The sequence below is a fragment of the Grus americana genome, chromosome 1, assembly GCF_028858705.1.
Source record: "Grus americana isolate bGruAme1 chromosome 1, bGruAme1.mat, whole genome shotgun sequence".
In the NCBI taxonomy this organism is placed as follows: Eukaryota; Metazoa; Chordata; class Aves; order Gruiformes; family Gruidae; genus Grus; species Grus americana.
In genome coordinates, this window is record NC_072852.1 from 53,206,281 (window position 1) to 53,230,136 (window position 23,856).

At 36.9% G+C, this 23,856-nt stretch overlaps 2 protein-coding genes across 9 annotated transcripts in view; one reads left to right on the top strand and one right to left on the bottom strand.

Moving 5' to 3' along the window:
- Positions 1–1,224: 1,224 nt before the first annotated feature.
- Positions 1,225–10,534, bottom strand: IKBIP (IKBKB interacting protein). Of its 4 annotated transcripts, XM_054813042.1 has the most exons (5): positions 10,343–10,476; positions 8,527–8,751; positions 6,771–6,888; positions 5,159–5,830; positions 1,225–2,268 (listed from the first exon to the last, which is right to left on the bottom strand). In XM_054813042.1, the coding sequence occupies exons 2-5, from the start codon at positions 8,718–8,720 to the stop codon at positions 1,513–1,515; spliced, it is 1,740 nt and encodes a 579-aa protein (XP_054669017.1). In that variant the 5' UTR covers positions 8,721–8,751; positions 10,343–10,476; the 3' UTR covers positions 1,225–1,512. The 4 variants fall into 4 exon arrangements, with proteins under 4 accessions (XP_054669017.1, XP_054669020.1, XP_054669019.1 ...); XM_054813045.1 differs by lacking the exon at positions 5,159–5,830 and having other exon boundaries at positions 10,417–10,534; XM_054813044.1 differs by lacking the exon at positions 5,159–5,830.
- A 35-nt stretch (positions 10,535–10,569) lies between these two features.
- Positions 10,570–23,856, top strand: part of APAF1 (apoptotic peptidase activating factor 1) — a 39,532-nt gene continuing 26,245 nt past the window's right edge. For 4 of the 5 annotated variants that reach the window (XR_008575440.1, XM_054813038.1, XM_054813040.1 and 1 more), the window contains exons 1-10: positions 10,639–10,772; positions 12,568–12,709; positions 12,991–13,180; positions 14,458–14,655; positions 15,683–15,866; positions 19,403–19,515; positions 20,042–20,173; positions 20,585–20,823; positions 21,363–21,530; positions 22,361–22,492. Coding sequence is in view for 4 of the 5 variants with exons in the window: in XM_054813038.1 (XP_054669013.1) it covers positions 12,572–12,709; positions 12,991–13,180; positions 14,458–14,655; positions 15,683–15,866; positions 19,403–19,515; positions 20,042–20,173; positions 20,585–20,823; positions 21,363–21,530; positions 22,361–22,492 (1,494 nt within the window). In the remaining variant the exon portion in view is untranslated. Of the gene's footprint in view, positions 10,773–11,037; positions 11,078–12,567; positions 12,710–12,990; positions 13,181–14,457; positions 14,656–15,682; positions 15,867–19,402; positions 19,516–20,041; positions 20,174–20,584; positions 20,824–21,362; positions 21,531–22,360; positions 22,493–23,856 lie in introns of all 5 variants that reach the window. The other variant, XM_054813039.1, reaches the window with a different exon arrangement.

Sequence of the window (23,856 nt, forward strand, 5' to 3'; positions counted from 1 at the left end):
TAATTTTTGACTCCTTGAAATGCCATTTGGTTATTTCCGGGGGCTGGCTTAAGAATTGTGTGACAAGAGCAAAGGGATGCTGGTTGGTATCGGTATCTGTGGATGCTTTCTAGGAAAACTTGTCTTTTGTCAGGTTTATCCTTGCGGGCTGTCAGGTGGACTGGAAGGCGGCACAAGAAAATCAGAGGTAGGAATGGACCCATACCAAAAAGAGGAAAACTTGATGAAACAGCATTTCATGTTGGCTGAGGACAACAAAGCAAGGGAGACAATGTGAAGCAGGCCAAAAGATATGGAATGCCGAATGAGGATGGGAATAGCAAGGGAGGGAAATGGTTACATCTGTACAATCAAGAGTCCAGAGGCTGCAAGACATTCAGGTATGACCAACTAAACAATTGAGAAGTTACAAAGGCCTTACTGTATGCTTATACTTCTTGATGTAACTTAATTTATAGGGATTTTCTTAATTGCTGTATCTCTCCTAATTGGCTTTTATAGTTATTTTTACTCCTATTAATGCACTTTCCCCTCTTTTTCTCTGCTAAACCCACTTCCATGATCTTGTTACTTCAGTGTACCACCTACTGCATTTTCAAATGTCTCAGATCTCTTAAACTCTTGCTCTTCACCACAGAAATACTGCCAATGGTTCCTATCAGTCTAACCTTTTGGGACCCAAGCAGCTTCTCTTTGCTAATTCTGCAGCTTACTATAGTGTTTTACAGGCTAAGAAACAATAAACGAATAACACTGGTAGGATTCCTGAAGAGATACCATGACACTGGGAGAAAGCCATCTGTGGGGTTAGTAGGTCTTTCAAAGCGTTGCCCCCATATAATCTGTGTTTTAAAAACATAACAGTGCTGCACAGCAATTATGATTTACAATTATAAAGCCTCACACAAAATCTTATACAAATTATTCCGTCTAAATGTGTGACAAACTTTTTGCAAGGCATCAGGAGGATTTCTGGGAATTGTTTGCTTTGCTGCATTTACCTCTTTAAATATTATTTTAAAAAAGGAAAGTGCTATAGTTTACAACATTCATAGAGTGAATATATTGAAACAAATACTAAATTGCTACTGCAGTTTGACTAACTCATTTAACTCTATCTGGAAACCACAATTTTATTCCTTCCTTTGGAGCAGGAAAGGAAACCTGAAGAGTGTCAGTCTTGGCTCCTGCTTTCTTTATGAAAGCAAACTCTAAAGAACAACATTTTATGCTTTAACACTGTTTTATTGTACAAAACAAGCAATTTATTAAATATAGCATGTCATCCTTCAGAAAGACAGATGCAGAATGACATGGTTTTTGCTCACATTACAGCTTGTCCCTTGAAATCAGTATGACTTTTTTCTGTCCTTTTCAAAGGAAGAGGACAAATCTCTAGTTAAGTTTTGGTGTGCTTCTAAATGAAGCCTTTAAATATTGTCTTTCTTCTTAGTACTGGAGTTACCACTCCTCAAACACTACCATTCTTTAGGCAGTGGTATTTCACAGTGTTCAGTTCATGTCTGAAATCTTGGTTATTTCATCTTTCATATCTTTGATCTCAGTTTGAACTCTTGTTAGATTGGCCAATTTCTCATTCAGTAAAACGATTTCCTTCTCCCGTCGTAATACATCCTCCACTAATCTTCCTATTCTCAGTGTTAGGTCATTTATTAATGGCTCCAAGATGGCAAAATCCTTTTTCAGTTTGTACATCTTGGGTTTTAAATCATTTGCAAATGTAACTGTCTTCAGAACTTTTGCTCTCTCACCTTCGAGATTCAAAAGTCTGTTCGAATGCTTGTTAAAATCACTCCTTAACTGAGATAACGCTGCCTCAATTTGCTCAATTCTTCTTGCATTACTGGATGCCAAGCTTTGTAGCTCTGTACTTCGGTCGATGCTACTGGTAAGCAGGTCACCAATATTTTTTACTGTCTTCTTTTCACCTTTTTCTACTTTATCTTCTAGTGTTTGTAAAGAACCTGTCAGTGCAGTCATATCTGAGACTAGGCCTGAAATCCGCCTTATGTCAGTTTTTACTGTCACAATCGTCAAAGTTATGTTTTTTGCTACAGAAGCTGCATTCTGTTCAACACTTGAAACTGCATGAAAAAGGGTTGTTAAATTCTTCTGCAGTTCTTCTTGTTTTTTAATTATGCTGCTAGCCCATGTTTTCATTGTATAAATATCTTCCTGCAGATGTTTAATGTGAGAAATTATTTGAAGATCTTCCAGCTCTTCCATTAAGTTCCAAGGCTTTTCACACTAGAAGGATACAAATAAAAATATTTGACAAGATTTCTAGCTTAACAACTCACATCAAAATTAAAGCTATACTCTAATGAAATATCTTACTATTCTGATATTGAAATTGAGTGCAAAACCTGCCTTTAGGAAATAAACTTCTGTTGCAACACAACCAAAAAATTATTTTTTTACCTTTCAGTATACATAATGTATTCAAATGTTACTACTTCTTCTATTATAACAAAAATTACAGAAAGGTACTAGATGACTTTCCAGTATGACCTCTGAAAACACAAGTCATCAAATGCAATATTCTGATTTACGGAAATTTTTGTATTAAGCCTATAACCTGCATGATTCAGAAAGATGCCTACTTTAAAATTCTCTTACCCCAAAATCATGGACCGTAATTAACTGATGTGTTTTTATTTTGGTAATCATAAATATGTATTTTGAACATGGTGTTCACAGAAGAAAAAGCCAAAGGAATAAGGCATGGTTCCCTTTTGTTTAAATAGCCATCAAAATACTTCACAGGAAAAACATCACTTAAAGCATGAAAGCTACGTCAATGAGGGAACACTCATGCTACTGTTGGATTTTTGGCTGAATTTGCTAGTTCACTTTTTTTAAATGATTGGTTCTTGGTTTTCAAATTTGAGAGGAAGAAAGGAAGATACTTGAGTGATACTATTCTGTTCAATCCCCAATAAGTCAGTGTAGAACTTGGAGAGAAAAAAAAACAAATGGGCAAGCTGAAACACATTCTAAGAGGCTATCATTAGTTTTAAGTGACTAATCCTTTTCTTGACACGAGTAGTAAAAATATCACCAAATAAATAAATATTTTAAACTTTTTGATAGCAATCGTCATTCCTCACTAGCACAGAACCGTTTGCTAAAAACCAAAATTTAGCTAATGGAGAGTTGTGCTGGTTTCCTAGGTAATGCCCTGTAAGGATGAGGCTGTCCTGCTCAATCTCGTGTACGTTCAGCTTTCAGTAGGGTTGGGGCTGATGAAAGACATTAAATTGGGGAGCATACCACAGGCAATTCAGCCACCCTTCCCCAAACATACACGAAGTAGAAACACACTTGGAAAAAGTATTTAAAACCATTTCCATATAGAGTAGTATTTTGTAATGGATGACTGAACACTACAGTATTTATTCCATACTCTCTTCTGGGAGAGCAATTTATTTTGAATTAGATTATGCACCAGGACAGGGCAATCCACTGCAATATATTTTATTGAATATAAACAGATACAAATCTATACATAAGCAATAAATATATGAAATTGAAAGACTTTATAACATTGAGAAATGGTGGTTTAATAGTCTCTTGAATGGGCAGCATTAACTGTTTAGTCAAGATTTCAGTAGAGTTCTAGATAAATGAAGGTAGAAAACCAGAATAATTTAACTTAAACCTGATTAAGTCATAAATGTTATGGGTTCATACTGTCTACTAAGCAATCTCTTTTCCTGAGTTCAGGAATTGGAAATTACCAAGATATAAGTCTGTAGAGACAAATTTCTGATAGTCCTGAGATCCAAATTTCAATGAACAGCTATCAGGCATATTAGGTAGTGCTACATCCTGTGTAAGTAGATCTATTAGACCTATGGATAAATTAGCTATTCTGTGCCCCCGAGTACATAACTCCCTGGCTTTCATTAATTGCTTTTGCAGCTCTTGGTCCACCAGACTTTGGGAAACAATGTCAGTGACACTGTTAAGTTTTTTCCCCTTTGAAATGCACTACCAGACAAGTCATGCAATGCCTAACAGAGAACATTCTACAAAAGAAAAGGGTAAAACTTGTTTCTAACAGCACCATAACAAACAACCCCCCCCAAAACAAACAAACAAACCCCCAAACTAATAGTATGACTGATCACAGCAAACTTGCAAATTAAATGATGGAAGAATATAACAGGAATGTCTGTTAATAAGACCTTCAGTCTCTATGTAGTCCAACGACTTCAGAACAAAACTATGCCAGTGACTTTAGAAAGTTTGACAAAGCTGGGAATGAGGTTTAAGGAGGCCACTTGCATGGGGTCCAAGAAATAAAAGATAATACCAGCTGCTCTGAACCCCCCTGCATGTGAATACCAGTGCAAGAGAAGGCTTTCAGTAAGGGGTACTTTACTAGTGTTTTCTGTAATGCTGTTGTATATAAGCTTCAGCTGTTAAAAATGTACTTAGTGCTTTCCTGCACATAATAAAATATTTAGATCCCAGTAACAACTCTGACATTGAGAAGTCTGTACCGTAAGCACAAAACCATTATGGTATATAATATGTTAAAAGCTAGGTACATGCATATCTGCCTAGAGATATGAACTTAATTGTTCATTGTGTTACAACTCCATAGAACATAATACAAAAAGGAAAAATGTAAAAACCAAGGTAGTGAGAATGAAATGGAAATTTTAATCTAACATCTCCAAGTTTTTTTTCTTAAATCTAAATACTTTGCTTCAAATTTCATTTTAATAAAAATGATTTTTTAATAAATAAGCTGAAAATAATCTTCATTTAAGAAAATACTCCTTGCCTCCTCCAACACAAGGAGGAGTATTTTTTGCTCTCTAACCTCTTTATTATTTTGCCTTTCAGTCTGATCCAATGCCTATTTAAATTGATGGCAATATTTCAGCTACCCTCAACGTATGTTGGAGTCACGTTATTTATAATAGATTAAAGTGCTCTTTCATCAATGAAAACCCTAAGTCCAAATTCACTTATCCCCATTCTGGTCATTTTCTAAGTTATAGCTTTCTAAAGTTATTTCTTCTACTTTTGAAGATACTTTTATGTCATGCACTACTTCTTTTAAAACCACTATTTCATTTTGCACTTTCAATATGCTGTCATTGTGTTGTATGCCTTCAAGAACCTTTTGCATTGCCATTGTATCAGAAGCAGTTTTCAACATATCATTTTCCACAGTATATAGCTGTGTTGTCAAGTCCTCTATCTTTTTCTCCATGCTTAGCAATTCACTTGATAATCTAAGAATAGAGTGAATAGCATTTTCAATTGTTGGCAAATGGGTCTTGCACTCCTCAATTTTAGGTTCACAGTTCGCAAGTTTCTGATTCAGGTCTGTGTCCTTGGCTACCAGACTATTCTGCTGTTCTTCTAGCTTTTCAACTGCCTTTGCATGTAAGTCCAGTTTTTGTTCAACTCTAGAGAATTCATCATCTTCTTGCCTTTTTAGTGTTTTAATATTTCTGGCTGTACTGTCTTCCAAATCTTTTACTCTTTCTGAAAGGGATTTAATTCTTTGGTCAACTTCATTAATTTGGGAAGTAACTTCTGTATGTATGAACTTCACTTCAGATTTTAAACCACTAGTGTTTGTATTCATTTCATCCAAGTTTCTTCTCCAGGAATTTGTAACATTTTGGAACTTCTCATTAATGCTCTGCATCTTTCTAGAGAGAATCTGCTCATTGTTCTGAATATCATTTATGATGTTATGAAGAGAAGATACTTCCTGCTCAAACTCAGTCATCACAGAGCTGGATGAGGCAGCTTCTCGTAGGATACTTTCAGAAGACTCAAGCTGCATTTATAACACAAAACAATATCCATGTATACTTAAAGAAAGTAAGAATAGAAAACCATTTGCATTTATTCTATGTTAAATAAAGTCCCTCAGAAGCCACTTTGTTACAAAGCTCCTATATGATTTGTTTTCATATTTCATCTTTAAAATACTGTTGATCAACCTAGCATGAAAAAGTCATTGAAAAGGGTATGTTTATTGTTGAATTTCTACAGAATACATGCTATTTTCTTTGTTGTCAATCCCCTATTTTCTATGGTGGGTTTGGGTTGGTTTGGGATTTGTTTTTTGTTTTTGTTTTTTTTTTAAATGTATCATGCTACCTAGATCCCATGCAACATTTTGCAATCTGAAGTATGGTATATAAATATCCAAATTACATCATGCATAAATTACATCATTATGAGATCAGTGCTAAAACAACATCACAGGCATAAGCCATGCCATACTCCCATCGTTATCTCTAAGATACAGGGAATAATTCGGCAGCCAGCCCAAGTTCTACTTGACAGTGTCACACATAGATAAGAAAATAAAACAGCAATGAAAAAATACTACTATCACTTCATTATGTCCTTCATATTATTAGAGTGGGTTTCCTACATAAAAACACCTGTAAATTTTCTTCAAATCAACGTATTATACACAGAACAGTACTGTTAAAATGAAGTATGTGCATAAAGGTAAGTTTTAAAAAATAGTTTAGTGTCTAAAAAATAATACTGAGATATAACCATTATATTCATATACTTGAACAATGGTATAGATTGACACGTTTAGTCACATGAAATATTCTCCAAAGGCCTATTCACAGGCAAGTAGAACATGTTATAAAAATTTATTTTAAAACTGTCAGATAAATTTAACTAAATGACAACAAAGTAAACCAATGACAAATGTTCACCAGAGATTATTCCATTAAGATGCTAATGATTACCTTTTCAGAAATTAAGTTAACTTTATTTTCAACATCCAGGAATTTTTCAGCTTCTTGCTGTAAAAAATTGTATTTTTTTTCCATATCAGCAAATTGACTTGACTGATGAAATAGGAACCTGCAAATTGCAAATAAATAGTAAATGTAATTACATAACTAGCAAATATTAAGTGTTCCAGGACCCAATACACAGCAATCTGTTACTGCAGGGGTTTATGCTCACAGAATTTGCTAGCTCAATATATGAAAGAAAAAAAATATTAGGGTTTAATGAAGTTTATCAATTGTCTTCATACGGGAGTTATATTCAATAGAGGTGGGAAAATGAGGAAACATCCAGAGATGTGCTTTATTCTTACACAGTATGCCATTCAAACAGGAAAAACGTCCGATAAGACTACTCACATAGGGAGGCCGTTGCATGCTTGCAATGCATTGCTTCACAGGTAAGGCACTATATTTTATTGATAAAATATTATTTAACGGGTGGAAATAAAACACAAAAAATAATTTGGACTTTCTTGTAAAGCATTAAGATATCATACATAGAAGTCTTTGGATTTAGGCTAATTAACTCTAATGTTTAATTGTAACCATTCAAGAACATATGGTGCATCATGGTAAAGCTTGTATAGTTACTGTTATGATGATGCTAGCTTTGAACAGTACAGATCTCAGTCCTGTGCTTTATATACATACAAGATTCATTTACTGTGAACTTGGGAACTTTCTGAACTGTAAGCACTTTGTCCAGTTAAAACAGAAACGAGAAAACCAAGCAAAAAACCCCCTGAATTTTGCTGGATGTTTATTAATCCCAAAACAAAGCTTATTGTAGACTATGCAGGGGTCTACTCTCAGTAGTAAGAACAATTTTATCTAGAACAATAGAGTTTATTTAAAATACTTGTGCTTTCATAAATTGATATTTATTTATTTATATTGCATAGCAATTATAAGTTTCAAAACATCTACAACAGTCTATACAAAATAACTTAGGCAATAAAAGCTAAAATGCTAGCTACAGAGAGATAAATGCAAAACAGACATAAACAGATATACATCAAACAGTAAGCAGAAGCATCACTAATCATTTTATTCTACTATGTTGTTATGTTTCTCAAAGATTTAGATAATGAAATCTGGACAATATTAAAATGAGAACAAATTTTACCTAAATTTTCAGATTGACATTTAGAGTGTAATAATCTGGACTAATTTCTTGCACTAGAGTTCTGAAAATTTCATATAATTTCTGCATGATGGAACTAAGGTTCTGATGCCGCTAAGATATTCTAAAACATATTTTACAAAGATATTTGACCTTTACTTGAAGACTCCACCTGATGAACAATTTAGCACACTGCTGAGCAAATTATTTACAGAAAAACTCCACTTCTCCTGTTGAATTATTTATTACCTGCCAAATGAGCCTTGTTGTATTCATTGTCATATTAAGTTGCTCTTCACAGCTAGATGTAGTCTCCAAGGCAGGTATTTACAATTCATGAGCAAGGCACCTTTTAAACTTTCAACACGAAAGAACAGATCAAGCTTCTATAATCCCTCACTGTATAACAATGTTTCCATACTTGTGAATACTGCTTTTCTTTTCTTGATCCTTCTAGCTTTAACATGTTTCTATAGTCACTTAACCCAAATGCTATATTCAAATGTAACTAATCATAGTACCATGACTGAATACAGTACAGAATACAAACAAAAGTACTAAAATCCACTTTAGAGGGTTACCTACCAGGTCAGCACCAGGCAAACAGCAAGGGAAATTATGCTCAAAGTTGTCCGTGAGTCCATCCAAAAGGAACTCCGATTATTGCTGGTCCTGGGACTTGCCAGCTTCCCAGAGTTACTGTGCTTCTCAACCTTTGGTGAACCTTCACTGGTCTTCGATGAAGAAATACCTTTTTTCCTCTGCTTAACTTCAGACATTTTCTGTTCTTAAAATGCAGAAGCAAAAGACCTAGGGAAAAAACCCCACAAACAAAACAAAATACAACAACAAAATGAAAAAGGACTAGCTACTTCTAACCATCCTCAAATATAACCTTTTGCCCTTTAGTTACACAAATATGCCCCCAGAAAACGTTTACTTTGGTGATCACTATGTCTTCTAGTTATGTGAACTTTTTTAAAGTGTCACAATACTTTCATAAGACTTTGTGAAAAATTTTGTGTTCAATACGATAGAGCATTGCTTTCATATTTTCTCAAACTGAACTTTTAAAACTTCAGCTAATTTCAGCTTTCCAGAAATGTTTTAGTTGTTGTACCACAAGCCATTTGGAAGATATATCTGAAATCACAAAGACTGAAAGCATGGTATTTCTTTTTATAGTTGATTACTGTCACAACTTTGTCAGTAATTTCACTATCCAGTTTTATTTGTAATTTTAAAAAAATGTATTGCATACTCCATATTGAAGGAGAAAATTAATTTTCTCATTTTTAAAAATGGATTGCAAATCAAGCTTTAATTTTGAAATAGTTCTGTTGTAATGATTTCATGTCATCTGTAAAACCACAGACATCAGTTAATAGAAAACCATTAATAGAAAAATACAGATTAATGAAATAATGCGTCTAGATAAAAGAAAAGCTGTAATTTCCACTTTGCTAAAATTAAGGTCCAAAGAGAGTCAGGCAACGTGAATCTCTGATTTCGAGCAGTACAAAAGCTCATATTCTAACCAAGTGGAAGTACAGAGTGGAATTTTTAAGTCTAAAATCTTCCAGCATACTGGTCGAAATAGACTACTAGATCCCTGATGAATTCGCTTTAGCACAATTTGAGACAAAAATGTTGTGCTTCTTTCTGGATCACTTTGCAGTATTGCAGCTTAGTCCCATGTCAGAGTATATTTAAATATTAGAGATATTTACATAGTCACATAGACATGTAAAAGGCACTGTTTAAAATCTAAATCTGTCACAACAGCATGAAGCTTTGAGCTGTTTGTGAGTCACAGTACTAAGAAGCACGCTCGGAGTTTGAAGTATGGAGGAAAAAAACATCTCTTGCTCTCCCCCAAGAAGAGCAAAAATGCTGTTTTGTAACTTCTAAAACACTTCTGGGATCGAGAGCACGTATTATGAAGTTAAAATGAAGAGATCTGGATGGTAGTTAGGAAAACAGTTTAATACAGGAACAAGAACTCGGCTTTAACAAGGACACCTTCAGAGCGCAACCCCGTGCAATACAGAGGAAGGACCGCAGCTCCCCGCAGACCCTCCCAGACCCTTCCTTGCCCCCGGGACAGCCCTGCCTGTGCTCGGTCTGGGGCACCCAGCGGCTGCCCCCTCCCCTCCAGGGCACTTCCACATCCCCTTCGCTCTCGGGGCCCCCAGGAAACTTCCCCCAGCCCAGGAGCCCCCCGCCCGCCCTCGGAGCAGGCCTCCCCCACCCCGACGACCTCCCGCGGCCCTGTCACTCCAGGGGCCGCCCGCGGCGCCCCCGACCCCCAGCACTTCAGGGCGCCTTTCCCTCCTCCCTCGGCAGTCCGACACCCACTCCACTCCGCTGCCACGCTCCTCCGCCCGGCCACCCTCCGTACCCTCAGCGCTTCCTCCGGCGCCAGCTGCAAGGCGGGGAGGGCCGTGACCACGCTTACGCGCCCCGGAGCCCTACCACTGGCCCGGGCCAGCGCTTGGCGCCTCGCCCGTTGCGACCGTTGGCAGCCGCAGCCGCTCCCCCAGCCTGCAGCGCGCCACGTCAGGCGCACTCCCGCCGCTCCGCCGAGCCAGCTGAACCTCCGCGGCTCTGCGCCGGCGCGACAGCGCTGGGCTTTGTTCCGCGCGGGGGCCGGGCTGCTGCCGGCCGCCGGGGAGGGCAAGGGCCGGCTCGGCCCTTCTCCCACCCCCGGGCCCGGAAAGAGGAAGTTCTTAGCGGCGCGCTGGTTCCCTGGTGCGGGCTAGCGGCATCTTCTCGGGGTGAGGCGAAAACTTGTTGCTGGCTGCTCCTGACGGCCCCGCGCTGCCCGCCAGGTGAGCGGCGGTGGCGGAGAGGGAGGGAAGGGACGAGGAGGGGCCGTGCCCCGGCGGTTTCGCCGCGGCGCCCCTGAGGCTGACTCCAGTCTGCGGCTCCAGAGCTCTCCGCAGCGGAGGCGGCTTCCACCCCCCCGCCTTGGGGGGGAAAGTTGCGGAGGTTGCCGGGCAGAGCCCCCCGGGCCGGCGCCCCGGCAGGGTGGGGGGCGGCGGCGGCAGGCGGCTGGTTCTGAGCGCTTCGGTTTCTGTTTCATTCTCCCTGCAGCTGGTAGCTGCGGCTCCGGTGAGGCGTGTCTGGGTGTGAGGTAACCCTTTGTTTTGTGTGTTTGTGGGGCGCTTTCTTTTTGTGTTTGCTTCACGCGTGATTATCTTTTTCTTTCTACTTTCATAACCACATAATTTTCAGTGCAAATAGGGAATTCTGTCAGTACGGCGGAGGAGACGCTCCATGCCGGGCTTAGCCAAAGGCCGCTGTTCTGCGTCTGCCCGGCTCCCGACGGAGGGAACGAAGGGAAAGGTGAAGGCTTCCGCGGGCAGCCGCGTAGCTGCTCCGTGGAGGAGCTTGCGATTGCCCGCGGAGCCTCCGGTCCTTGTGCAGGAGCGGAGAGATCACTGGGGTCATTAGGGACTGTCAGGGGCAGCTGATCGGTACTGAAAAACCTTGGCATGGTAGACGGTAGTTTTCACCTTATATTGTCTTCAGGCATTTTTTTTTTTTATGACTAGAGGAAGAATGCAAATTTATAGTTGTGTATCATATGCTGACAAAGGAAGGTATAGCTCAGTCATCGGCAGCGTTGGGTGCGCCATCATCCATTGTGTGTTGAGATCTGAGTGTATTTGCATGGAGTCCAGAACTTGGAGACAACATCGAGGTTATCTTGTGGGCTTTGGTATACGGGGTGTTTATTTTCTGTTGTTGTTCTGCCCAGTGCTGTCAGCCACGAGACCAGACCTCTTTCTCACCCTGTTGTCCCAATCACATGATCCAAGGACTTAAAAAATTTGAGGGATGTAGTGGGCAGGGAGAAGACCTTTTCATAGAGACATTTAGCAAGTTCCTAGTATGTGAGAAGCTTGCACAGACTGTGATTCTTTGATTCTGCAAGTATTCATAAACATAAACTCATAGAAATGTGGAAAAGGACTAAAACTTTTTTCTTCAGAATTAGCAGTACATATCTACTTTTTTAGTGAAAACTTGCATTCACGTAGTGAGCACAAAAGTTTTGCTATGAGTCTAATTCGTTATTAAAGACTGAAATTATTTTTATACCTGCTTTATATTCTTCCAAGTGGAGCAATCAGAGAAATACTGTAGTCAGATTAATTATAATAATGCTCAGCTGGATGTTTTTATTGAACATAGTAGCATATGGCATCTAAACAATATTTCAAGAATACTATTCATATTCACAGTAGCTTCTGAACTATTACGATGCCTTTTTTTATGCTGTTGAAAGGGAATATTAGATTTTGCTGGTGTTTTCTTGATATTACTGTACTGTCCAGCTAAGCTAGACTAGTGAGTCATAAACAGTACAATTAAATTCATCTAACAGTAGTATGAAAGTCTCTTTATCAAGACAGAAAGTAAAAAAACCAACTAATTTTTTTAGCTTTCTGCAGTTTGTGGTATGAGTTTGAAGATTCACTGTATTTTCCACTAATGCAGTTGCTCTGCTACTTTTTCTGATTTAAAATAGCTCATGAATTTTGGTTTTAAGAACTCTCTTGTATGTTATGTTCTGGTTCCAACTGGACTTCCTCACCCGTCTTCTTTTTCACACTGAAGAAATATGGATGTCAAGAGTAGAAATTATTTACTTATGCATCGCCAAGCATTGGAAAAGGACATCAAGACCTCTTATATTATGGATCGTATGATTTCTGATGAAGTACTAACATTACAGGAGGAGGAGAGAGTGAAGCAACAGGTAGAATTGTCTCTCACTGTTATTTATCTTCGTAGTCTACTCACATGTTTTATGATCCTTTTTAAAAACAGTCATTTCCGTCTATCTCATTCCTAGCTTTAGCAAATTCTTAAGCGTGTGCCTAGCATGCAGTTTTTATTGCACTTCATAAGGTTGAGTTAAGGGCTTGGTCAAGTTGAAGGCTATTTCTGTAACTATAAACAGTCTATAATTGATAGAGTGATAGATGATTTATAAGGCATTTTAGTTTTGTATAACATCTCTTTTAATGTTTTTTCTAGAATACACAGAAGGAGAAAGCAGCTATGCTTATAAACATTATTCTTACAAAAGATAATAATTCATATAGATCCTTTTATAATGCACTACTTCATGAAGGGTACAGAGATCTTGCTGCGCTTCTTCAGGATGGCATCCCTGCCATCTCCTCTGGTAACAGAAAGAGTTCAATGGATGGAATGACTTCATACGGTCAGTGTAACTACACCAATCCTTGTGCTTGAAAGTAAAAGACAAGTTGCGTTTTTTATTCCTTACTAAGTGACTATCTGTAATACCTGTTCCAATGAAAAAGGAGTGCATTCACTTGTTTTGGTAGTGTAGTAGTCAGTATTTCTGTATTTCATATATTTATGATGTCAAGAGAGTTACAACAGTTATGACTTTAGTAGGTCATCTTGAGAATGTTCGTGTTAATTAATGTTTATTTTAAAAGTCAGGAAACCTGAAGCTCTCACACTTCTCTCTAAATTGTAACATTTTTGTTGTACATGAAAGACTGTTATTTGTATATTTTAAAGAAGTGGAATCTAACATAAAAAGTTGTAGCCTCCAAAATTCTGACATTTATCTTGAAGAGTAATCTGTAATCTCTTAGCCTGCAGTCTGATAGTTGATCTAGTTAATTAGGTTGCTTAATTCTCTCCACCAGATCTTTTAGTTACCCCACATGAGTTCCTAACTTTTACCTACATTGTCATCGGTATCATCTTTGTTTGACATGAAATAAATTGATAGTTTCTAATGGGAAGAACCTTCCAACTGGATATGACTAACTGCCATATTTACTAGCACTCTGCATTTTAAGAAGTGTCATAGACATGTGGAATTTTGATTACCTGAATGCAATTTCCCAAAGGTTATCAGTACAGTACGGCACTGCATGTGGCCACTTTGTGGCCAGCAGTTCGACAGATAAAGTGCACATTTCCTTTCCTGCTATCTTTTACCTGCTCTATTGCAAGTCATGCTATCTTAGCTTAAATCAAAGGAAGTCTTGCTTGGACCACAGTGTTGTGCTGTTAACTACAATGTACAAGCCTTACACAGCACACTTTCTTTTTTGCTGTGACCATGGGGTGGTAACTTCTGGCTGAGAAAGTGACTTGATAGTTGGGTAAAGTAATGTTGAGCTCCTGTGTTTGCCATAGTTTTTGTTGGAGCTGTTAGTTACTTCAGTCCCTAGAAGTGAAAAGATAATTAGCTTGCATAAAATGTAGTTATTAATTGGAACACTATTGTAGGCAGGAAGCTTGTTACCTGTTAAGTAATTTATTTCTAAAAAGCAGTATTTTTTTTCAGTATTTGGTGTTGAGTCCAGTAGTTTTTAGACCATTTGTATGGAACACAAGGTATATGGGGGGAAGCCCACTAGTTATTTGAGGTGGGAAGTTGTTTGGTTTGGTTTGAAGAGGCATCGCATTTAGAAATTACTTTTAATTTTCTTGTTTCTTGTTTTTTAACTTTAGTTAAGACAATTCTCTGTGAAGGAGGTGTACCACAGAGACCAGTTGTGTTTGTCACTCGGCCAAAACTCGTAGATGCTATTAAACAGAAACTGTGTTGCTTGGGAAGTGATCCAGGCTGGGTCACCGTTTATGGAATGGCAGGTTGTGGGAAGACTGTTTTAACAGCAGAAGCTTTAAGGGATCATCAGCTCTTGGAAGGTACTTTTAGAAAAACATTCTATATTTTTATAAAAATTACTACGGGTATACACATATTGGACACATATGGCAAAGTATCTTATGTCATCTTGAAAGTAATTTAGGATTTAGGTTTCTAAATTCCTTAGGTGCTTCTGAAATATTTGCTTGCAACTTACAGTTTTCATAACCATCTAGTACTCTAGGATCACTAAATATTTTACTCATTTATGGGAAGAGATTCTGAATAGCTCTTTACCTTGGAATCTCTTTTGGTTTATGAGAGTAGATACGTCCTTATTAGCTCAAAATTGTTATTTCTGTTAGTGCAAAATAATCATATTTAGTTTATATTCCTTTTGGGCATTTCTTGTTAAGTCTTCAGATTCTTCCCCTTGCTATGTGAGTTTAAAAAAATCTTGCTGTAACTTTTGCATGTATTTTAATAATGGCAGGCATTTGTGAAGTGATGACACTAGTATCGCTTTAGCTTAAAGCAGATCATAAACGAAACCATGTAATGATTTCCCGTCCGCCCTCCCCCATATAGGACACTTGGAGGTGAAAGTGGGACGCGGGCATTAGAAAACATGATGTAGGGTTAGAAACTACAGTGTCCTCTGCTACAGCTGACTCTTCTAGATGCCTTCTTGTTCACTGTTTTGGGATAACTTTCATATCCCAGACGCTGAATTCCTGTAGTAGTACAGGGTGAAAAAAGTAAATGCTAAGCCAGACTAGCAGGAAAATGGATGCAGAAGTGGTTGTCAGGGGACAGGAAAGCGCGTAGAGGGGAGGGACGACATCAGTGGCAGTGTGAATCCTCTGTGGGAACTTGCCTTACAGAGCCTGTTCCTTTAAAAATAAAATATAGTGGTCTTGTAGAACCATCCTTCTGTGTTAATGGCAGAGTTGCAAGGTTGGCTTGCAATAGACTTCACAGTTTTGTATTTTAATTGAAATTGATTATTGATTGCTATTGTAAGGTACTATTAAATATTTCCAATTTTAAATGTATAGCGTATTTAATATAGCTTTTTTTTGTTAGATTACTTTCCAGGAGGAGTTCACTGGATCTCTGTTGGAAAACAGGACAAAGCAGGGCTCCTAATAAAACTTCAGAATCTCTGTAGTAGATTAGAACATGACTCTACTCTTTCACAAAGGCCGCCACTTAACATTGAGGAGGCTAAAGATCGTCTTCGTTTGCTGATGCTACGCAAATATCCCAGGTAAATATGCCAGTAAAATGAAACACTGGGGTTTTTAACTGATAAAACTTCACAGAGTAACTTTGGTCCAATCGTCTAAGGTGTCTGTGTTGTGGTTACATGTCTTTGTGATGTGTATTTTTGATTTAGTTTTTTTTAAAAACCAACTTTCTAACTCTTCCAGTTTTTGCTTCCCCTTTTTCTGTTTTACTGTAGATGATTAGGAAATATTATATAAGGTGAAGCTAACAATACTTGTAGAATTTTAATCCTTATGTAGGGGTTCGTGTTAAAATTTTCTAAATTACTGACTTGCATATGATAAAAAAATAAGTTCAGATAAGTGTACAAAAGCTGAAGGTTAAGTTGATGCTGGAGGAAGATGTATAATATACATAGTATAACTCTGTCCCTGTTTAGAGGTTTGTTGTTTTTTTTTTTAATGGAGTAACTTAAGAGACACATTGTAGGCTTGTCCTGGATAGGAATATATTTAGTCGGCTTCTGCTAACAAAATATGTTAACCAGCTGGGCAGGAGCTACATTCACTTGAAAAATTTTTAGTCATTGAACAATGAAGGTTGGAAGCAAACAGTTGGAAACAACAATTGCTCTAACTTTCAGTATTCTCATTGTGTACGTAGAATGCTTCACTGATGTGTGAGGATCATAACAGCCGTAAAAGGGTGTGTATCACTGAAAAATTTTTTTCCTTTTCGGAACAGCTGATGTCTTTTTATAGTGGTCTAGAGTTATCATGAAAATCCACTTTCACTTTGATATGATTGATTATCACCAAGAAAACAGTTGCTTTCGAACTTCAGGAAAAGTGACTTGATTTAATCAAGCAACATCTCGGTCACTGCACAGCATTTTTCATCTTTGAGCAATAGTTTTTGTTAGTTGTTGAGGATTACATTACTCTGGGAAAATCTAAACTAAACAAGCCTACTCCTGAGTGGGGTATCTCAGGAATAACACTCCAACCTTGTGATCTTTATAGATGACACAGAGTAGAGTAATACTGGCATTTTTGTACTGGAAAATAATTCTCTTTCTTGTGAAGAGAAGATTTGAAAAACACTGCCAGGTTCTCCACAAGAAATCTTTTATTTTTTGTGGAACTCTTATATGAAAAGTACAAACGAGACACTTTCAACTGCAAGTGCAGGTTTCCCTGAAGTATGTTAAGTGGTTGTCTCCATTCACACAATTCTTGTTATTTTTTTGTTCATTAATGAACAAAACAAAATTCTTCAATACAGAAGAATTTGGGTGTTTAATTCATGCACAACATCACAGTCCCTTCTGCATAGAAGGGAGAACTGCGTGTTGTTTTCTTGTAAGATGTATGGCATCCCTATGGCATCATGAACTGGTCCAGAAGTAGCCAAGTAACGTGACAGCCTAACATGGTTGATACGCTGTGCTATACTATATTATCTAATAAGATAGTATTGCAGGGAATGACTGCACCTTATGGAAAAGGGACAAAAATTTATCATAAAACTTTTCTAGTCTGACTGCTTTTCGCCATTTCAAAGCCATGTTAATGTGATTGCACTGTTCATCTTAGTCCTGTTTATCCTTTCCCTTCTTGTCCTCTACCCTAAACACTTTGAGCATATTGCCAGAATTTACTCTGAAGGTAGGAACTTTGCGTCTTTGAAAATTCTGTAAGTTTATGAAAATTGGCAGTTGGATAAAGAGAAATCCAAGTAGGTGCCCTCAGTGGCAAAAAGGGGTACACAGAATGAATTGAAGGGAAATGTATTTTGGTATCTTGCTAACTGGTCAGCTTGGATGCATGAGCTGGGAACAGGCTGCAGCATGTGCTGCATCCTGCCCAGTTAGGTATATGTGAGAATGTTTTAAGAACAAACTGAAAGTCTTGCTGATGATGGGTTATCTGGGAAATGGTAGTGGGGATGGGAGGAGGTAGAAGGGAATGTACTGGGGAGTGATGTTCATAGTGTGCAAGTGTACTAAACCAAGCTTCACTAGTCCTGTGGCTTGTGGAGCTTGTTCTGTACTGGAATTCTCTTTGGTGACAAAAAGTCACTTCAGCTGTTTTTGGATTCAAATAGTCAACCCAGTACATTTCTTGGCAATAAAGTATTAGTCAAAGGATTCAAATTGTGAATCTAGCACATTTCTTGGGATTAAAGTATTAGTCAAAGGATTCAAATTGTGAATCTAGCACATTTCTTGGGATTAAAGTATTAGTCAAATGAAAACTTTCTGAGCAAGAAAGTATTATATATTTAGTTGATCATGGTTGAAGAAATCAAAGGTGGTGGTGGTGTTGTTTGGGGGTTTTTTATATAATTAGGATTTAAGATTTGTTGATGTGGTTGGGGAAGAAAGTCACTGGTACCAAAAGATTGGGAGGACTTTGAAGTTCTAGGTTTAATTAAAAACGTAAAATCAGTCTGTAATTCATGCAGCATATTTTCAAGTGTGAAAGTACCACAAAATTAGTCACTTACGGCTGTGATAGTATTCTTGTAAACCCACTGATTTATCAAAAGGATGCTAATACAGGAATTGTATAAAGATGAGATATGGGTATCCAAGACTTACATGCAACTTTGAAAATGTGGTATAATATGTATGCACTTGTCCTTATTTATCAGCATTGATGGTATAGGCTTCATTTAGCTGAAGAAAAATGCAGAAATCTTGGCATGCTTGAGTGGGAATTGGACAATTTAACCAATGACTAGTGTAGCTGAAAACTCCATCCCTTTAAAAAAAAAAGAAGGTAATAATTGTAGGATTGGGTTTCAATAACTGTCTTTCCTCTACAAGACACACAGAATGCAAGTAACTGGTACTGCTTTTCATAAATCTACTTGCCAGCCAACCTTTTTGACTTCTTGTTCCCTTGGAACCAACCTTTTAAAAACAGTTTTCAGTAAATTACTTGTCAGATATAGGCAGGTGTAGAGAAGTCTACTATACATTGTTCTGGTGAGGTTCAATGTAGTAACCTACAAATATGACTAGGACTTGAATATGTAGTCACTATAAAATGTTGCTCATGTAAAAAGAGCCTGAACATCCAAAACAATTCCGTTACAAGAGTCTCATACAGCTTTCTGAAGATAGAAAAACAAAACTGAAAACTCTCGAGTCAAAAGGACACTGAAATGGTTTCTCCCACAAAGCTTATCAAGCTTTGTGTCAAGCAGAGTTGTTATCTAGTCCTGTACAACTTTTTTCTTCATTTATTGTATCTGATGACTTGAAAAACAGAGTTAAATATTTGTGGTTTTCCTGGCATCTACTAATGGAAATATTTTGCAAAACTTTGTTGTTTACACTCAATTGTAACTATAAAGTAATAAATGGTAAAAACTTATTTTTTTAGATACTTGCATTCAGCTTTCTCGCACAGTGTTTAATGCCCTCTTAAGATATTTTACATATTAATATAAAAAATTATGTAGCGATACATTGTAAATTCTGAAAGTGTATTTTCAATATTAAAATGCAATACTGTATTTTAGCACTAATAATTGATCTGAAATCTGCAATATTTCTTCTTGCACTAGATCACTTTTGATCCTGGATGACATTTGGGATTCCTGGGTATTAAAAGCATTTGATAATCAATGTCAGGTTCTTATCACCAGCAGGGACAGGAGCGTAACAGATGCTGTGGCTGGTAAGGAACAGTTTTCTCTCCTGCACCACAGATTGTGTGTGTATATGTATACAATTTATTCTTGTGAGCTTTTAAAAGAATCTGATAGAATCTATGTTTATCAGCTTGTGCACAAGAGGCAAAGTTCTAGAATTCTGCTCTGTAAGACTTCATGCTCTTTGTGAAAGAAAAATGGTATATGTTATCCTGAAAATTATACATCTACATCAGAGTGCAATGATTCTCAACAGGATAAATTAACCTCTGACACTGCTGCTGTTAGACTGATTATCTCTATGCAGTCACTGCTACGACATGCCTGTAATGCAACTGTAATTATTGCATTACCGTATAATCTTTTTGTCTCTCTAATGCAAACTTGATTCTGCTAAGTAGAATTTATACTCTTCATAGTACTAAGCATATAAAATACTATGCAAAAAATCACGAACCAGGTCCTTTGCTACAGATTTGCTTAGAAAATACTCTCAATTTCCATAGGATTTTTTACATTCTTTTAATTTTTTTTCCATGTTTCTATATCTAGGCAGTAAATATGAGGTTCATGTGGAAAGTGGACTAGCACATGAGAAAGGACTGGAGATTTTATCACTATTTGTGAATATGAAAATATCAGAACTGCCAGAACAAGCTAACTGCCTTGTAAGGGAATGCAAAGGTATACTTGCTGCTCTTTAACATACCTTTTGCCGCAGAATGTATTTTTTTTTCTTCTAGGTTTTGACTTACAGGTAGAGGAAGGAACATTCTTTAATACTGTACACCCCAAGTAAAAACACAAGTGTTGGTTAAATACTTTTTTTTTTTTTTTTTTAACTAAATAGAAATGTCTCATGTTGATTTTGGAGTAGTTTTCTTCAACGTGTCTTCTCCCTGCCCCCCGTTACACTTAAATTTGGCGAATTTGCAGATATCTACATAGATTACATGTTTTGTTTGTCTGTTTGCCACACTTCAACAATTTAGTCAATGTATTGGGAAAATTACCTGATTTATTCAATCACTTGACTAAACTATTGGATTTTGTTCCTTGAAAACCTCTTACAATTAATTTAATCTTTTCCTTTAGGTTCTCCTCTTGTGATATCCTTGATAGGTGCATTATTACGAGACTTCCCTAGTCGTTGGGAATACTATCTCAAACAGCTGCAGAATAAGCAGTTTAAAAGAATAAGAAAATCATCATCTTATGATTATGAAGCCCTTGATGAAGCAATGTCCATAAGTGTTGAGCAACTGAATGACAATTATAAAGACTACTATAAAGACCTCTCTATCCTCCCAAAAGATGTTAGAGTACCTACTAAGGTAATAACAGCAATGCAGAAATCTCATAATTTTTAGTGAGATACAAACAATAACTGGTAAAGAATTCATATAATTTATAATTGCTGTGTATAACTTATGTTGTATGTAACTTAATAGTAATTACTAGGTTGGGTAGGTTGGGTATTGTATGATGACTTTTATTGTCAGTAGTGAAACTAAAAAATTGTAACTGAATAAATTTATTCATAATGTTAGTTTAATGTCCATTCTGTATATAGCTCTTTAATTAGATTGTAATTGAGCTCTCTGAAGGCTTAGAAACTGTTAAGTGAAATTTATCTCCTTTAAGAAAAAGATATGATCACCATAAAGAAGCACAAATAGACAGAAGATGGGATAACTTCTATTATCTGTCCTATAGGTTGGTATGGAATAATTGGTAATTACCATTTGTAATATGTCTATATTTGTTAGCATGTGTTGTGTTGTCAGTTAATTGGTAGCCTTTTATGATATTCATAGAAGTCATAATTACCCCTTAGTTTTGATTCTTTTCTGTCTTAATGTGCTTTTTTTAGGTTCTCTGCATTCTTTGGGATATGGAAACTGAAGAAGTTGAAGATATACTACAGGAATTTGTTAACAAATCGCTATTGTTCTGTGATCGTAATGGGAAGTCATTCCATTACTATTTACATGATCTTCAACTGGACTTTCTTACAGAGAAGAATCGCAACCAGCTTCAGGTAGGGTATTGACTAATCTTTTTACTTTTAACTTTACTCTCCAAAGCTGGGCATTCTTCAGAAAATGTTCCTTTGTTAAATAGTATCCAGAGTAGCTTCGTAGAATAGGTGCACGATGCAGTTGAACTTAATGCTGACTAATTAAAAACATTTATTTTCAGCTTGAAACTGTGGAGTGATTTCATGATGGCTCCATTTGGAGCTAAGAAACTAAATTGAGAGAGGACTCTATATCCGTTATTTCCCTGTCAAAGGTGTTTCCAGCAGGAGGTTCTACTGATGATTCCAAAGGCATCAAGACACTACCAGAATAGGAAGTTTCTTCTTTAATACAGAGAAGTGCTTTTTACTCCTTCTGTTCAATTTAAGGCAATACTTGCAGGGAGAGGACACGTAAGTTGGGCCCAAAAAATTTATCAGTTCTGAAGGACAGGGCAGAAGAAGTAGGTGGGAAGAAAAGGCAAGTTTTTAGACTTGCTTTCGATCTACTTACGTAAGGGGTTTTTTTTGTTGGCCACCTGCATTTAGTGTGAAGAGTGATTTGATAGCTGTTCTCAACTTAAGAAGGAAGGCTAACAGCTTGCTTTTCCGTCTTTTAATATCCAGAGAATGTTTCTGGAGAAGTTTTAAATTAGGTTAAGTGTACAGTTTTGGAAGGTAGGCTTTTCTTATTTCATTTGTTGACATATTATGATGGTGAAATAATAATTATTATTCCTCAATACTATATACAGTGTGATATTAATAATAACTTATAATTCCTCGATACTGAAACCAGTCCATACCTTGGTATAGTATTAACTGAAAATGTGTTTTTATTCAAATTACAGGAGCTACATAAAAACATAGTAAATCAGTACAAGAAGTATTACAAACTTAATATGCCTGTTCCATCTCAAGAGGATTGCATGTACTGGTATAACTTTCTAGCATATCACATGGCTGGTGCCAACATGCAGAAGGTGAGTTCTGACCAGTGTCCTCTGTTTCCCTTCACAATTCCCCCTTACCCGGCCTTTCCCCCCAGGCTTTTTCCTACTTGAACCTCTCTTCTCCCAGGCTTTTGTAAAAACACTCTTAACATAGAGTCTTTTAGGGACTCCACTGATAATTATTGTCTCTTGTGAAAACTACTTTTATTTCTACCCTTTGTGTCTTGTCTTTTCAACCAGTTCTTGGGAAGATTTCTTATTTTGTATCATAATAGCTTGTGTTTTCCTTTTGAAGAAGCTTTGGTAAGAAATCTTCTCTAAACTTTTTTGAAAGCCCAGGCTCACTTTACTGTATGATAATACAAGTGAATTGATTTCTTCAGATAATTTGATCAGATTAGTTACTTTTTTCTACGGAAGTCTTGTTAGTTTTTTCCTCTTATGTCATACTGTTTTGTGTGTAAAAATTTATTCTCTGTTTTACCAGATTTCAACAGCCATAAAAAATTTAGCAAGAGTTAGATGGGCAAATCTCTTGTTCCCAGGATTGCCTTGGTGCCTTGAAAAAATTGCTGTTGTTTTTGCCACCTGCTGTTCAGTAGGTACTGAGCTAGTATAAGGTGCAGATCATGCAGCAAGATTAATACTTCAGTAGTTTCACTTGCATGTCTTTAGAATTCTTGCCTTGAATAGCATTTGGTTCTGGTTGCTAATGGCTTTTTTTCATATGTACTCAAACCTTTTCAGTTGAGCCTCTTTTGAGATGGTTCATCTGACTCCTCATAGAAAATACACTTTATGTACTTACATCTTACAAGAACCTTCATAATTATTGTGGGCTACAAATCTAGTTTTTTCAGATCATACTTATTTCGTTGTCTTCGTCTCTTTAATTTCAGTGTATTGGAAAAATATTTTTATTACTAGCCTTTTTACATTATGTACAATTAACCTTTCTACATTTTGTAGAATTAGCTTCTCAGAGTTCTCATTATGACTGTATGCTTCCTAGAGTTTACACTCTTTATATTACTTATTTTTCATGTCATTAGACATGACTTCTATTTGTTGAAAGGCTAATAAAGATGGGAGGTATTCTTTTTCTTTGTTTAACCATGATAATCTTTTAATCCTTGTGGTATTTACTGATTTTAAATGGAATTTACTTTGAGCCTGTGCAGCGTTGTCTCTAAGCAGTTTTTTTTGATCCTAGAAAGTATATTTTTTTAACAAGAAGGGTTTTTTTAAATACATTAACTTCAAGAGGAGATCTAAAGAAAACATTGGACCAATACTTGTTGAAGATGACCATCTAACTAATAGGGATGAAGAAAAAGTGGAGGCATTCCATGGGTTTTTTGCCTGTCTTTAATAATACAGATAGACCTTGGGCT

Bases quoted from the DNA above. Each gene is read 5' to 3' on its own strand.
- IKBIP (XM_054813042.1), bottom strand. From the start codon at position 8,720: ATGTCTGAAGTTAAGCAGAGGAAAAAAGGTATTTCTTCATCGAAGACC. The intron at 6,889-8,526 runs GTAGGTAACCCT...TGCAATTTGCAG, and splicing joins GTTTGCCTGGTGCTGACCTG to GTTCCTATTTCATCAGTCAA. The intron at 2,269-5,158 runs GTTCTTGAAGGC...GTATCCTTCTAG, and splicing joins ATACAATGGCAATGCAAAAG to TGTGAAAAGCCTTGGAACTT.